Consider the following 17,427-nt stretch of genomic DNA (forward strand, 5'->3'; position numbering starts at 1 on the left):
GTGATGTTCTGCAATGTTGCTAAAATAGTATGCATATATACACACATACACCCACAAAGATTTGACAGTATTTTGTTAAAACCTTCAAGACCAGCCGTAAAATTGCTATTAATAGACATGAAGTATAAAACCAGCTAGTGGTGTTTCAATGGTTAGAACACTGTGTAGTCGCTGTGATGCAAAATCTGTTCTAAAACTCTCCATATGAAAGGCATGATGCTTGAAATGACCCTGTGAAAATGAATGGGTGTGAAAGGATCAGTGGAAGCAATGATACAAGCCTTTCTTTCTTGATATGTACCCCTTAGTTTCCCCAATTTTCTTTGGGATATTCAGTCAGTGGCTTCTCCACTTCAAATTTTAACAAATGTTAGCAACCCTCATGGCAATGTTCGTGCTAATGTGTAGCTAAGCAGCACAAACAGATGTCTCTTCCATGGCTTGGCCAGAAGCATCATCTTTGAAAACAACCACTTCAAAACAATCCACACAGATGCACATCTCACTGAGATAACAATTTCTGTAATTATCTGCAATAGCAGCAAAGATGCACTGGGTCACTTGGAAAGTGCTAAAGAGCACAATCTGGGTGCAAAGCTCTCATAATCTAAAGCAAAGGTTAAGGGCAGGAAACAATTAAGCAATTCACAAGATATGTGGTAGAGTATTATTATCAGCATTTATTTCTTGAAGCAAATGTCATAGGATTATGGCCTGTTTCTGACCAGCATCATTTATCACAGGCAGCAAGAGATGACAACCATCGCAAAACTTATGCATCGCAAAACTACTGGGCCTTTCAGATTTTTCAAACATTTCTTGACACCCCCCCCCCCCCCGGAAAAAAAACCTCTACTGCATTGCATCTTCACCTCCAACCCCCTGATCTGGACATTTTACCACTATGATCCTGAGAGTGGAACAAGAAGTACAAGATTCACTGTTTTACTAAAAAAATAAATGTAACCAGTTCTAGTTTCCCATCCTCTGCTAGTAACACACTGTTATGGAAATGTATGACATGAAGAAAGAGAGAGAAAGAAATGTGTGGTTATTTATAACTGCATAAGTTTTCAGTAAATGTAAGTGGCTAAAATACTTGCATTATCTTCGCTCTCTATATATCTCAGACTTATTTACTTTTATAACAAGAAATGCAATTTGCATTTCCTAAATAATCATGTCACACCTGTCATTCTTGTTTCAGTATGACAGGGCAACAAAGTCTTAGAATATTTAGATTCAAAGGCAAGAGTTGCATCTCCGGGGACCATTTTCCCAGTCCAGTAATTTCAAGCCTGGCAAACTGCACAATTATTCCACATAACACACAAACTGCACTATCTTTGCGGTTGCACAGCAACTAAATTCTATTATCCTGCAACAGAGTCACTCGAGTGCTTGCATTTTCTGCCTGTACGTGGTAAAAAATGATCAACCAGCCCAACAAGCTCCCCGCCCCTCCCGCTTTTTCTTCTTGAACGTGATAATCTGGGATTGAATTCTGGGGTGAATTTATTTCCTCTCCTCAAGGCAATTTTCACACATGCAACTAAAAATAATTGCTGGCTGAAACTGTTTATTTAATTATTTAGCACTCTCACTTGAGGCCAGGTGTTATATAAGCAAAGCAGGCAATCTAATTTCACACACAACAAAATGTTTATGGATTGCCGATGCCGTCTCATGGAACCGCTTCTCTCCCTTGCCAGGCTCCTTTCTTTTTGAGCAAGCCCTCTTGCTGCAAAGGCACACATGCACTCAAAAGCAACATGTCTGCTGAGGATTTTTTTTTTAAAAAAAGAAGCATCAGTTTCCCTGTTAAACATGAAGGATACCATTTCATGAACATAAATGGTACTTCTCAGCATAAGCGATTTACTTTTAAAGAGGGGTTTCGGAAACCTTTAAAAGACAAGAGTGTATCCCTGCTGTGAATATTAATCAGTTAAGTGTCAGTCGTCCTGGGTAAGTTTAAATTGTCCAGGGACATTTTTTTGTGCCTGTTACAAATCAAAGATCAAAATGACTATTCTCTTCCTGAACTTGTACTTGTACAAGTGACCTTTTGTGTCAGACTCTGCTTTAAAATGAAAATAATTTTCGGCTGCCTTATTAGAAATATACAGCCAGCTTCTTCTTCAGCTCACTTCTAACATTCTTATATTTTATTTCTAGACAGGCAGGCTGGGTCATGGCTTGTACTGTACTAGATAAGTTAGTGATTATTATCCCATGGGCTAATGATCACAAAATACCCCACCACAGTGCCCTTTTTGTCTTCTTCTTCCCTTCCTCAGGCACCTTACCTGTTACAAGACGTGTAAGAACTTTACTCTCCTCATTGAGAATGTTCACTGTAACATTCCGAGCAGATTGGAAGTACAGAGGGTTGCCCTATAATAAGAGCACAAGAGAAAATGAATGAGACGGGCACATCGCTTCTCACTAGAAAACGTACTGTGCTCTCACGAAACCTGCAGGACATGAGTGCCCAAATCCATGTACCTATATTTGGTCAAATACTTCCATGGCTCCTCTAAACAAAATGCTTGCTTAAAGGATTACATAGAGTCATATAATTTTTTCATAGGACAAAATGTCACATGGTCCCTGTGGTTAATCATTCATTTTTAAAGGTCTGGCCCAGGGCAAAGTAAACAGTGATCTGCTTCACACAGGGTTTGGTAGTGCCTAGAACAGGCATCCCCAAACTGTGGCCCTCCAGATGTTTTGGCCTACAACTCTCATGATCCCTAGCTAACAGGACCAGTGGTCGGGGAAGATGGGAAATGTAGTCCAAAACATCTGGAGGGCTGAAGTTTGGGGATGCCTGGCCTAGAACCCTAAACGAATTAGTCCCCAAATATCTGAAAGACCACCTCCTTGCCTACATGCCCTCTTGGGGCTTAGGAATGAAAGAGGATGGGCTATTTGTAGTTCCACTGCTTTCAGAAATTGTTTTTTTTGGGGGGGGGGGAGCTGACAGTCTCAGAAAGGGCATTCTCTGTAGCAGCCCCTGAACTGCCAACTCTCAACAGGACGTAAGGCACCACCATATTACTGGCTTCTTAGAAATATCAGGTAAATCATTGCACAAGATGACTGTGAAGAAAAGCTTTGACACAGGGTTCCACTAAGTTTAAATAAAATATGTAAGGATGGTGTTTCACAGACTTTGTTCACTTCCTTGAAAATGGATTCCAGAGTCGAACATGCATTTCAACATTCATACCAACTCTCATTCTGATCACTCAAACTTCCAAGTCATATATTGTGTTGTATTTTGTATTTGCCTTCCCTTTCCACCTTCTTAGGGTAGAGCTGCTATTCAAACTCAAAACACAGAATTATGGCTTAAACCATAGCTGTCAAGTTCTCCCTTTTTTAAAAGGGAAATTCCCTTATGCTGAATAGGCTTCCTCGCGAGAAAAGGGAAAACTTGACAGCTATGGCTTAAACATGTATATGAAAGTTCATACAAACAGCCTGGCTCCTGCCCAAAATAATTCAAATGGGAGAATTAAGGCAAAGGACAAAACCATTATAAAAAATTAAACTCTTGATTATTCAAAGATATTTGGGTTCATCAAACCAACTTCATCTCATATGTTTCTGACATGTGGTTACTGCAGAGCAATCCATTTTTGATTAAGCTGGGCTTTATGACATGGCAGAGAGAGAAATGTCCTGATCTAGCAGCACACAACATATTTTCTGGATCAGATTTATGGGTGCAGAATGAGTGCTGCATCCAGTGGCTGGTGCTTCTGCGCTACCCACGAATCACCAAACTGATGGTCAGTGCTGTCATATATGAATATACAAAGCTGTCTTAGTCTCAAGACATAATTATTGGTTTTTTCAACCCAATACTATCTATTCTGACTGGCAACTCCAAGTTTTCAAGCAGAGATCCAGTTCTGCTACTTTGCATCCTCTTTATGCAATACATGTGTTCTACCACTGAGCTATGGCCCCCTCCTGCTCTTTGTTTCAGAATAGAGGAATAACATTGAACCCAGGATCCCTTCAGCAAGCGATTAGCACTATAAAGCCCCACAAGGGAGACCATTTAGCAGGAATACCCTCACCTAATGAGGTGGGGCTGTGCACATTGCTGTGTGCAAATACATCAAGATCTGCCTTTGTCAACCTTGTTGTGGCACCATGTTTGCAAAGAGCCCGAGCTAAACTTTGCTTTTTGAAACAGGTGAAAGAAGCAAATTCAGAATCTAAAGCCCATATTTAATCTTTTGTTGACACTACCTGAACTGATGACATGACACTGGCTTAATTTATTTTGAGCTACAAATTGAGCAGAAAATAATGGCGTGCAGTTCACAAGGTTGAAGCATTTGCAGTTGATGGTTAGCCTTTGATACAAAGCTACAGATGCAGTCTGAATAAATAACTGGGCTCTCAATGTCAGTGGACCTCAAAATAAGCCTTAGGATATTACACATCATATACTAGTGGAACCAGCAGACTGTGCCCTAATAAAGAGGTGCGCATATGACTCAAAACTGTTTTGATACAACCCACCTCCCAGGAACGACATTTTCTCCATACAGATAAGGAACTGGAATTTGCTCTTCCAAATAAACCCTGGCCAACCCTAACTCACACACCTGTGTCCAAGAATGCTTTGCATCAGGTGCACTTCATATTGCACAGTCTGCCCTGCTTCGTTCGGGTTATATAACCTAGTTCCCTTCTTGTAGACAGATGCATACCCTGTTTCTCATATTTTAAGACATACCCATAAAATAAGCTATAGCAGGATTTTTAAGTATTCAAGGAATATAAGCCATACCCCAAAAATAAGACATAGTGATAGGCGCAGCAGCAATGCTGGCCACGGCAGGAGGAGGGAAAAAATAAGACATCCCTTGAAAATAAGCCATAGTGGTTTTTTTTTGAGGAAAAAATAAATATAAGACGTGTCTTATAATATGAGAAACACGGTATTGAGTGTAAAGCAGCAACATTCTTGGGATGGTTTGCATGGGAACTTTGTTAGTGTGATGCCATGAGACCTCATAAGACACAGTCAGCATCTGCAGTGGATCAAGGCTTTGGGGGTGCAGAGCATTATTTATAGGTGTAGTTCTAGTATAAATCAAAGACATTCCTGGGTGTGGCCAACTTAAAAACACCTTGCAACCAAATTTAGTTTGAGGTCGCATATGTGCTCCCATGACCCTTCAAAGGCATTTTAGAGTTTGGTGGTTCATATCCCAGTTATTAATTCAGCATCTCTCAATCAAAGAAAAAACTAGGAACATATTCAGCCTCAACTTGAATTAGCTCCAGCTTAATATCTAGTTCCAACATGGCCCATTTAAAAATGGCTTACAATATGGAGAGATATCCATTAGTAGATGTCAGCTCGAATCTCTCATAAACTTTCCTTTTCGATGAGAAAACGTGTTTTTGGCTCTAATAACAGTTGGTATCACTTATTTCTACAATGAGGTTTCTTTTTTAAAACAACAACAACAACAACCACATGATCCAATAACCACTACAACTACCGGTACTTAAGCTGTTCAACCAGCTCTCCTTGTCTGAGCCTTTCTGGAAAGCTCGGCAGACTTTTAGACTCCACTACTCCCTGTAATATGAAGGGGTGGGCTCCAGTGTTTATTACCATTTTGCATAAAATGAGATTATACTCTTTAAGAAATAACATTAGAGAAGCAAAGGAGCTCTCCTCACCCACAGAGGAGCCAGAGTACATTTTAAAAACACTTAACTGCTGCTCCTTTTTCAGACATTTAGTTTACGGATTCAAAGACCTTTGGTTCTTGTGGTTTTCAGAAAACTAAATCTGTCTGATGGAAGAGCCACTGTTGTATTAGTCTGCTAGCAGAGAATTTTTTCAAGCACTTAGAATACTGCCCACTTAGGTTTCCATAACTCATTCCATTAAAGGCTAAAAAAAAGGAGCTAACATCCAGGATTTATCTTTCTCTCAGAGACACTGCACAATTAGCTTCTAATGCTTTCCTAAAGCACATACAGTAGGAGCACTTTTATTTTCTGACACACAGTTCTTTAAACACATTTCTTGTACATTCTGTTGAAAGAATCAGGGTGCTCATGCTCTCTCTCTCACACACGTCAAGTTGCAATGAGAAGCACACCTTCTTTTTTCTTTCCTGAAATATATGCATATAAACACACACAACACACAGAATTTGGTGCCACATCCATTTCTCTGCTACATTAGGGCATAGGTTATACCAATACAGAATCATCAACCTAAATAGTGAGAACGATCTGTGCCATGGCACCCCAGCACATGTGAGGTCTAGCAGCCGTGCATGTACTGAACAGTGCACCAAATGGGGGTCTCTGTTGCTTACTTGCACTGAGATGGTCAGGATGGCACTCGCACCAGTACACTCACATGGCACCACCCTTGCCACTGCACTGTTCCAGCCCTGCCCAGGTAAGCTGAACTGATGTTGGTCTTAGGAGGATGGTGCTGCTTCACCACATGAGTTGCTACAGGTGAGGTCGCAGCCATGCCTCATCCTAACCGTATTTGCAACACAGTCTGATTCAGAAAAGACAAGCGAGTTGAACCTGGCCATCCCCTTGATTGCACTGTTGTATTTGCATGGAGATAACTTTTCCGGACACACCGCTTTCACAAGCTGGCTTGCTAAAAGGTTTAAAGACACATACAAATACAAACATGACTTACAGTTTACAATTCCAACCACTGATCTGAAATGAGTGTCAGCTAAAAAGGTTCCAATGCAGCACACTAACCCAACACGGACTGAAATAAAAACATATTCAGAGTTCTCTTCAACCAGCAGTAATGAAGCAACACATACTTCTTCCCAAAAGGGGCGTATGTGTGGTTGTATTTAGTATTTATTTAGTATGTGTGGCACCATACCTGCCAGTCTAACAACTCCTATTAGTGGGCCATGTTCACAGACACGGTTCTTGAACTTCACATAAGCTGGCTTCACATAATCCTTCCGATAACTTGGTACAAAAGCATGTAGGGCTCTGAAGACCAAGACTACCACCATGAATTGGGCAGCCTGTGTGACCCATAAATAACTGGTGTAATATGACCTGAATGTCTAGTTCCCACAAGTGTTCTGGCTGACATATTCTGCATCCATTGCGGCTCCCAGACTGTCTTCAAGAGCAGCCTCACATAGAGTACTCTGCAATAATGGCTGTAACTAAAGCATGTGCCACGGAAGCTAGCAGTGTCTGCTTTCTCTTGATAGAGCTGCAGCTGTTGAACTAGCCTCAGGTTTACTATCTCATCTGGTGTTTACGAGAACTCCGTGAAAGATCATGTGCCTTTTTAAAAAATGCAGCTTGCGCTCCTGTCACCACTACACTTGTTTCACCATGACTGATCCACTCTAATTGCAGTTGCTTGAAATGATTATACTATATATACATAATTTTTCAGTCTGGTAGCTCCACTCTGCCTATAAGACGAATGCTGTTTTTATTGATTTCAATGGTCCCTGAATTAGGCTCTTCAGCTCTCTCAGCAGTTTTAGAAAATTAGATGAAAATCATCATCATCATCATCATCATCATCATCATCCAGGCTGCTTTACGCTGTATTGGATTAAATGATTTTTTTTTGTTTTCTTTTTATTGTTTTCTATTGATTTTTGTTGAATTGAATCATGATGTTTTATTATTTATTATTTGTATTATTTCTAGCATTATTTTAGCATTTTTCTTTGTTAAGACCCCAAGGAATGTGTACAGATAGGCAGCTGTTTACATTCGTTAGATCATCGTCATTATCATAGATGAAATGATCAACTATTTAGACATCTTTAAGGCTGGTTCTCCTAGGGCAGGCATCCCCAAACTTTGCCCCCCCCCAGATGTTTTGGACTACAGTTCCCATCTTCCTCGACCACTGGTCCTGTTAGCTAGGGATCATGGGAGTTGTAGGCCAAAACATCTAGAGGGCTGCAGTTTGGGGATGCCTGTCCTAAGGTATCATTGTTGCACTTATCTGTTTATAGGGCTGGACAACTTTTTTTTTTTTGGCTTGAGGGTTGAATTCATCCATTGCCAAGCCTCCAGCACTCGCATGTCAGAAGCTGGTGTAGCTACCATGTGCTTTCTCTCTCTCTCTCTAGGGTGATCTCTGCAGTTCACCTGAGATTGGGAGTTCTTGCCCTCTTTCAGCTCATCAGCTAATCAACCTATCTGATGCCCAGCATGAAGCCTACTTTCATCCTCATCAGGGCACTGGCCTGAGTTGGGAGAGGTTTAAATCCAGGCTACTTTTATTTTTTATTTTTTATTTGGCATGTGTTCATCTATTCATCATCTACATCTCATTTCTACATTAATCCACGCAAAAAACTTAGTTTAAAACAGATTTCTCTCCTAAAAATAAACGTTTTTAGAACCATGCAAATTGAGGAAGTGCAAAAGCCAGGGTGTAACTGAATTATAATCTGCACATTTGACCACAAGGTACGGAATCAGGTCAGCTTGTATCGGATTTCACAAAGGTAAACTCTCCAACCACCCCTTCAGCTACATAGAGACGTTCAAATGTGTCCACATGCAAGTGAAGCTGTGGAACACGAGGAACACGAGGAACTCTGCAGAAGAGGAGGCAGTGGCAGGCTGCCTAGGTCAAGGGTACAATCTCATAGTCAAACCAATAATAATAATAATAATAATAATAATAATAATAACAACAACAATAATTTATTATTTATACCCCGCCCATCTGGCTGGGTTTCCCCAGCCTCTCTGGGTGGCTTCCAACAGAAATATTAAAATACAATAATTTATTAAACATTAAAACCTTCCCTAAACAGGGCTGCCTTCAGATGTCCTCTAAAAGTCTGGTAGTTGTTTTTCTCTTTGACATCTGGTGGGAGGGCGTTCCACAGGGTGGGTGCCACTACCGAGAAGGCCCTCTGCCTGGTTCCCTGTAACTTGGCTTCTCACAGCAAGGGAACTGCCAGAAGGCCCTCGGCATTGGACCTCAGTGTCCAGGCCGAACGATGGGGGTGGAGAAGAAGAAGAAGAAGAAGAAGAAGAAGAAGAAGAAGAAGAAGAAGAAGAAGAAGAAGAAGAAGAAGAAGAAGAAGAAGAAACGGGCAATGCTTGCTCTGCTGGCTCTGGAGGTGTGCGGAGGGATGCACAGGGCTAGTGCTTCCCATGATGGTGGTGGTGATTTTATTTACATCTAAATACTAAAACCAATTCCAATGAAAGCAATCAATAAAACACCAAAAACAATGACAAGGCCATCTTCAAGGGCGTGTGTAGGCGACAAAGCACTCTTCTGCCTACCCTGGAAGAGAGGGGAAGGCTGATACAACTAATAATTGCAGAAGAAATAGCTGTGTTTCAGTCTGTTCACATATATGGGGGTGGGAAATGTTAGGGATATGTATGACTCCTGGGAGGCTGGGAATGTGTGATGGTGTTGCTGGTATGAACCAGTACCTCTATGTAGGAGACAGACAATTTGCACAATTATGGCCCTATAGTGAACTGCCATGATCATTCGTATCCCTCTTGGTAAAAGCACTGGTGCACACAATGTGTGCTCTCAGGCTTGAGCAGTGTCAGAACCAGAACTCTGTCACATTGTGATGCCACAACAAATTATCCCAGTATGTGTATATCAGACATAAATAAAATTAAGCTGGAATTCTGATCCCTGCAGTATTTGCACTTGCCTAGCTATCTACTTCAATGGAGCAAAGCTATCACGGCTGACACATCATTATCACCTACGTAAGACTCCAACATTGGTTTTTAACACCTTAGCAACATCTGAGTGTTTGCAAACACTCCATGGATTCTCACCCATTCGGCTTCCCACACACAGCCAAATGCCACATGGACAGCTATGAGAAAGACTAGCAGTACTCTGGAGTGAAGCGGATGTTTCTTTCCAATGGGGAAGGGGAGAATAATGGATTTGTTAACATTCAGTGGAGAAGTTAAGAATGGTGAACTGAAAGTTTTAACTATATTGTGGTTCTGAAAATGAAATATAACCCAGAATAATATTTGATAGCATTTATTTCAAATTAGAAACTTAAAAAAAACCCAACCCTCTTCATTTGTGCAAGATCTCTCTGTGAGAAGTGTAATGTTTAGGGGCTATAATTATAGATATCAGGAATGAGGATTGGCCTAAAACAGGCCGGGGGGGTTTAGAAATAACTGCCCCCCACATCAATGGTCAGACATCCTATGTTGTCATGTCAGAACATGGGAAATGTTGCAACACAACATTCAGTGCAACACCACCAAATATATAATCCTGCAAACAGCAGGGACAGCATAACTCACACGGTAGAGTGTGTGACATGGTGCTATATCTTGTGTTGCACAAACTTATTATTCATAAGCTGGAATTTTGGTGACGGGAAACTATGGCGAAAAGACACTTTGCACAAAAGTTAGCACTTTTCACAAGCAGTGTGTCTTGACTCCATCCCAGCTTAAGAACTGGGGGTGTGACAGGGCAGATCACTCCTCACAGGTAAGCAAGGGACGGAGGTAAGCATGCTAGAAAGCATTACTGCTGCCACCACTTCTCATGCCTTCCCTCCTCATCCCTCTGCCATATGTGATCACTGTATGTTATCTGAACACTCAGGTGACACCCCTCCTCCTTTTCTACCCCTCGCTCCCTCCTTCCCAAACACTTATTGTAGGTATTGTCACAAGCACAGTCCCTTGATGGCATGCAACTAAGCTTTACTCAGACCATACCCACTGAAATTAATGAAGGTGACAGTTAGTCTGTTCAGAACCCTCATGTTGCTCCCAGAGATGCTAAGTGTGTCTCATTTTTTTTCACCTGTCAGGGGAACTCCCTACAGGGAGCCTCCCCCTCCCCATCACCCTGACCAGCACTTCGCCCAGCGACAGCACAAGCAGCGAGTCAGGAGGAGGGAATGAGGAATGGAGCGGTTTGGAGAGAGGGCTCAGTGAGGTGTCTGAGCCCTGGCAACGCTATGGAGAACAGAGCGTGCAGGAAGGGCTCAGAGACGTGTCAGAGCCCTGACACTGCGCTGGTGGAAGGACAGCGGATGAGGGACTCAGTGAGACGTTGGAGCCCAGGCGCCGCCCCAGCCAGCAAGAGGGGAAACCTCTCCTTCCGGCGCCCGAATTCAGGCGCATGCCCACACGAAGGGACGGTGTTTTGGGGTGCCCAGGCTTTTATGCTGGCCAAAAAGCAGGCGGCAGCCATTGCCGGGTTCTGAATCGGACTAGGTGCTCATGTTTTCTGTTATCTCTGCACTGTAAATAGTATGCACAATAAAACTCTTAAAGACAGAGCAGACTGGAGCGTCTTTACTCGAGAGTAGCTGCAACAATCCCCTGACAACACCATTTTGTTTGTTTTGTTTCTGCTGCGTTTACCCCTCCATTCCTGTACTGAATGAACACCTAGAATACAGCAGCTTTTCCGCTGGTGCAATGGCAGCATAACTCCCCACCCCCGCCCACCATCCATTGGTATAAATAAGATGACCCTGTCAATAATTTATAAACTAGTTGCAGACCTTTTTTTAAAAAAAAAGCTTAAAAGCATGTCCTTAAATTACAATTCCCGTAAGACTAGTGTCCCACATATGGAAATATTTCTGAATTATAAACATGATTGCAATAAAAATTACGATCTTTTCCAGAAATAGGCCTGCATTCCAAAGTTTGTGTATAAATTCTCTCCTGCCCAAGTTTCTATTATGGAAGATACTGGCAGCAATTTTGTATTGTAGCCAATAAACTATTATAAATCTTCCATAGATTTCTAGGCCAGTAACAGTTGCATGTACAACCCTCGGTAAATTGTTAATATTATCTACCAATAAGTTTTCTCCATTCCTGGGGCTTATGGACAGATAACACAAAAGGAAAATAATCTATCCACAGATATATTACAAACTGTAAACTGTATCTTTGACTAACATTATTTTAAACCATAGATGACCAAGCCAAACAACAACAACAAAACTTACAGTGCTTCTGGGATATACTGAGATTTCCGAATAAGATACAACAATATTGCAAAGCCACAATCTGGTGCCCCCTCCCTCACTTTCCATTCTGCTCAGTTCACTATGTCACAGTCGAGATGCCCTGAGGCGTCCAGTGTGGTCTAACTCTGACTCTGGTGCTGGAAGCATGATGTGAATACAGCACAAATAGACCACATCTCCACAGGAAACTGTTTTGTAGGGGAATTGAAAACACATCCTCTTCACCACTTATTTCGACTCTTCTTTCAGGCCTCCCCACTGCGGCTTTGCAATAATAATGCTCGTGTTGCTGGTCATGTACCTGCACTGGTTGTCCCATATACACCATCGATTAAAATGTGTGATTTATGCTGCAGGAAATGGCATTCGAAAGGTGCAGCAAATATGTCAATACAATATAGTATGTTTTGTAAGTAATCAACGAGCCACCCAGCAGAACATGAGGGTTGGGGGTTTGTTTGCAATAATTAATTAAGTAAATGAAATTGACCGATAACTCACTACACTCAAAATGAATCTAGGAGTGCCATCTGCTATCTTACTTCTGAGGAAAATGCTAAAAGCTTCTTAGTCAAATATGACACTGTAAAAATTCAGTGACTGACAGTTTGTTTGTACTTTCAAACTAACTTATGCCTGCACTTTTTAAAAAATGTGTTAGATATTTTATATAGATTTATTTGCCTTAATCTAGAGAAGATATATGGGAGAAAAGACCTGCAAGATTACCAAGACATCCCCCGCCCCCCCGCAGAACTTTTAAAAGGTAATTTAAATATAACATCTCATGATGGTGGGAGTGGAGGGGGAAGGGGGGAGAAAGGCAAGTTAAAGTCAATCCAATAGGTTCCAAAAATCAGAATATCAGAAAAGGCAAGTAAGAGGCAACATAATGGAAGTTTATAAAATTATTTATGGCATGGAGAAGAGTGGAAAGAGAAAAGTTTTTCTCCCTCTCTCATAACACTAGAACTTGTGGGCATCATCTGATGAAGTTAAAAGTTGGAAGATTTAGGACAGATTTAAAAAAGTGCTTCGTCACGCAGTGCATAATCAAGCTATGGCTACCAACTGATGGCTACCAACCTGCATGGGTTTTAAAAGAGGATTAGACAAATTCGTGGAGGAGAGGGCTATTGATGGCTACTAGCCATGCTGGCTATGCTCTACCATCCAGATTTGGAGGCAGCAATGCTTCCAAATACCAGATGCTGGAAACCATGGGAGTGCTCTTGTGCTTCAATCCGGCTTTCAGGTGTCCAGTTGAGGCATCTGGTTGGCCATTGCGGGTACGGGATGCTGGACTAGATGGACCAGTGGCTTAATCCAGCAGGCTCCTCTTATGACACTCTTCAGATAGATATGCTTAGAAAGAATACTGTTTAGAAAAAAAATGAGAAAAAGGCAAATAGGTTTTCAAATAGGGATATAAGTGAGTGGTAGGGCACTCACCAGGCACAGAGAACATTGCAGGTCCAGTTCGTTACATCTCTAGCTAAAAGGTAGCAGGTGGAAAGAACCCTGCTTCTGATGCCTTGTACAGTTACTGCCAGTCAAAACACATAGTACTGGGCAGGCTGACCAATGGTTTGATTCAGTAAGTACAGCAGTGCCCAGTTTGGACAACGAAGGCTACCCTCCTTCCGGCAGCCAGTGACAAGGCCATAGGCCTCATTGCTGTGATGCTTTTTCAGTGTCACGTTACAAGGAAGCTTGTATGTACAGTAGGGTGATGACTTTTTTGCAACCTCATTTCCCTGTATCATAATTTGATGAGCTTTCATTAAAGATTAGATAAAATCTTACTTTCAAAGAGATTTGATAAAAAAAACCTCAGGCACAAAATGATTAAAAAAAAATTATTTATCAGTTTTTTGACCATTTTTGAAATCACTGTAAGCAGATATAAAATTGAACCCAAGCTTTAGAGTCACACATATACAACATTATATAGGTTCATCAAACACACAAGGAAGCTTTTTTTAGCTGCAGTAGGACTATAGACGCCGCTAGAGGACGATGTTTTGCTACCTCTCCTGTAGGTTCTTTTCCCAGCATGTCCGGCAGGGTCTGCTGGCTGAGTTTTGAGGTCCCAAAAAGGGGCCTTTACCTTGTGCAGGTGTGACATTTGTATACCTGATGTTGCTAAGAACACTCCCCATTGTGGAATGTGGTGTTGTGTCCAAATTTGATATGAAATATATATAGAATTGTTAATACAATTTTATGAAATGGTAAAACGGCATACAAAAAAATTAAAAATGGTTTGTGCGTAACCTTTTTAATATTTCAATGGAATATACCTCATTTTAGTCATTAATAGGCAAAAGTTCATCCATTTGTGCTACAGGAAATAATTTTTGAGAAAAAAAATGAAAAAGTCACCACCCTAATGTACAGGCATAAAAGAACTGAACTGCCTTTGAAATGCTCATTTTTCAGTCGTGAAATTAAAATTACCTAAAAGTGGAGAATATAAACCAGTATTTTAGAGGCTGAAAGGGAAAATGTATGCTTCAAGAGAATGTGATTCTCAGGGCCGTCTCTAGGCCTGGGCTGGATGGCGCAATGCGCCAGGGTGCCTGGCCACCAGGGGCGCCAAAGGGGCACCGAACGGCTGGTGTCCGGCTGAGCGCGGCAGCCAGGAGCTCCATGCGAGGCAGAAAAAGCGACAGCAGTAGCAGCGAGTTGCAGAACCAGCGAGACTCCCGCCTAGAGTGGCAGCAGACGCCTGATTCTGCAAGAAGAGGAGAGGACCTTGACGAAGAGGCTCCAGCAGCTCCCTTCAGTAGCAAAGGTTGAGTGAGTTGCCTTCTCCTTGGGCAGCGGGTCATCTAGTCCAACCCCCTGCAATGCAGGAATCTTTTGCTCCTCATGGGGCTCGAACCCGCGACCCTGAGATTAAGAGCCTCATGCTCCGCCAACGGAGCTCTGTCAATAGCACAGTGGGGACCTCCTGTTGCACTCCATCGAGGCGGCGGATGGGAGGGAAGGGGGGGGCACCCGAGGGATCCCTGCACCACAGCGCCAGATAGGCTTAAGGCGGCCCTGGTGATTCTTGCTTCTTCGCAGAACCAGAAAAAGAAGCAGATGATGCAGATCACGTAGGTAGGGTTCAGAGTGCAAACCCACATGATTGCTTGCAGGAGTGTGTAGTACCATTAACAGTCTTGTAACCTGATGGGGGACCAAACAGAAGGGCTTGCCGACTGAATCTGGTCTCAGGTTATGCCTGTGAAAAGGTGTTGCTTGCTCTGCAAGCATTCTAAGATATATATTGTTAAAAGAATGGTTGTACACATTCCTGCCGTAGTGTCAATATCTAACATTAGTCTTCAGTCTAGAATCATAGCGTTGGAAGGGACCCCGAGGGTCATCTAATCCAACCTCCTGCAACGCAGGAATCTCAGCTAAAGCATCCATGACAGACGGCCATCCAACCACAGCTTAAAAACTTCCAAGAAAGGAGTGTTCACAACCTCCCGAGGGAGTCTGTTCCCTCAACAGCTCTTACTGGCAGAAAGGTCTTCCTCATGTAAATCTGCAATAGTAAAATTGTTCCCACAAAATTATGTGGTATCTAAAATTGTGCTGCAAAAACACTATTACTTGATTATTTGAACATATTCCCCCATCTTCTTCTGTTTCTGACTTTGACCTTTGAAGCAGGATGTTCATGTAATTAAGCCTATTTTCTTTGCAAAACTTTAAACTTGACAATATAAGCTTTCAAAGAAGAATGAAGACAATCTGTGAATAGAATGGATAATGAAGGAATAATAAAACAAACACACTCCCATTCTCTAGTACATGTCATATTCATTTGTAAAGTTGATTGCCTTTAAGAAGGAGACAATGGGTTTTTAGCACAGATGTAAAATATTCTCCAGTCTTTTTCTCTCAGTAAACAAGCCATTTTCAGAAAGAACAAATAAAAGAATGCAATAGTGATCGGTAAGAATTTTATACCAAATTTGATTGGAAAACAATGTTGTCTTCTCTAAATCTCTGTGACCTTTCTTGGTGTGGAATCTTTAATGGGCTGCCCCCGTTTCTAATGTGGTAGTATCATTCTTTTCAAATATTTTCGATTTTTTTAAAAAATACGGAAATACATGCATTTTTATCTTCCACAAAATAACAAAAATCAAATGAGCAGTTTCCAAAGTAGACATGAGCCATCCTGGGCTGCACTTCAGATCATCTGGTTTACACTGACTGAACTGTTCTGACAGTGGCACTCATCAGGTACTCAATGGGATGCCCATTACCAATGAGAGGTTGCCGGGGGGAGGGGACTGTCCTTGAACAATGGGGGTGGATTGTGGTGTAAAGCATCTCCCAATGTGGACTGAACGACAACATTCGAATAGATCATTAGTACTTTTATACTAAGAAAAGGTCCCACTCTTAATGTGCATATATTGTATACTTCTTTTTAAAATAACTTTTCATTTTACTCTTTATTTATTTAGCTTGTTCCTGACCAATGAAAGTTCCAACACATTGCTCTCCATGGATTGCTATCTATCTAAAGGTCTCCAACCCATTTTATACCTTGGATTATTCAAGGGCAAGAAGCACGGACTACACAATACGTAACAATTTCCCCCTGGAATTGACAATAAACATACAATTTATTTTAGGGCTCTCAGGGGAAAATTAGAATGTCAGCCAATGTTGAAAGATATGGATTCTGGACATACACTGAACCAACTGCATAATTATCTCCCTGCCTGCCCAAATTTATCTTGCATTCCCTCTTTCTGTATATTTGCCCACTTTCAAGGCCCTGAGGACAGGTATTGAAATACAACTTGATTGGCTGCTCTGCACCCTTCAGTGTAATAACTTCACCCTGGGGCATTGCATAATCCTGTAGTTTTCACATTTTATACAGTCCCCCCCCCCTTCATTTCTGCCTCGTTGTGACAGGAAGCTTCGTAAACTTACCACTGTGATATAGCCAGGAGTCTGCCTATTTTTTAATTTTTTTTACTCTGCTATTGGTAAATTTGAAGGAAGAAATGGTCAAGGTGAATAGCTCCATTATCTTTAGAAGAATTTCCTGTTTAAGCATAAAGGCAATCCATTGCTTCCATGTAAGAAAAGGCTGACAAAAGATCCCAGTAGAAACCAATCTGCTATAGAAAGCAGTGGCTGGGCGTGTAGCTTTGGGCAGCACCAGAAATGAGCTAAATATAGTCTTGAATCGAAACCTTTGAATTTGGTCTTGAAAAAGACTGCCCTTTAGCCACTGGCATCATCTGTCCACTGTCATCTTCCAAGTGTTCCCCATCCCTTATATTGCCAGTATTTCAGTATTGTTAAAATGTACTCAGTATGGACTGTGTATATTTTAAATCAGGAGTGGGGATTTAAAGTGGGG

General features: G+C 41.6%; 1 protein-coding gene across 4 annotated transcripts in view; it reads right to left on the reverse strand.

Annotated features, from left to right (window-relative positions):
• SGCD (sarcoglycan delta) overlaps nt 1-17,427 on the reverse strand; it is a 401,606-nt gene that overhangs the window by 73,991 nt on the left and 310,188 nt on the right. For all 4 annotated transcript variants that reach the window (XM_035105743.2, XM_035105742.2, XM_035105746.2 and 1 more), the window contains one exon: nt 2,310-2,397. In XM_035105743.2, coding sequence (XP_034961634.1) covers nt 2,310-2,397 — 88 coding nt within the window. The remainder of the gene's footprint in view (nt 1-2,309; nt 2,398-17,427) is intronic.

Source organism: Zootoca vivipara, chromosome 2 (assembly GCF_963506605.1).
Source record: "Zootoca vivipara chromosome 2, rZooViv1.1, whole genome shotgun sequence".
NCBI lineage: Eukaryota > Metazoa > Chordata > Lepidosauria > Squamata > Lacertidae > Zootoca > Zootoca vivipara.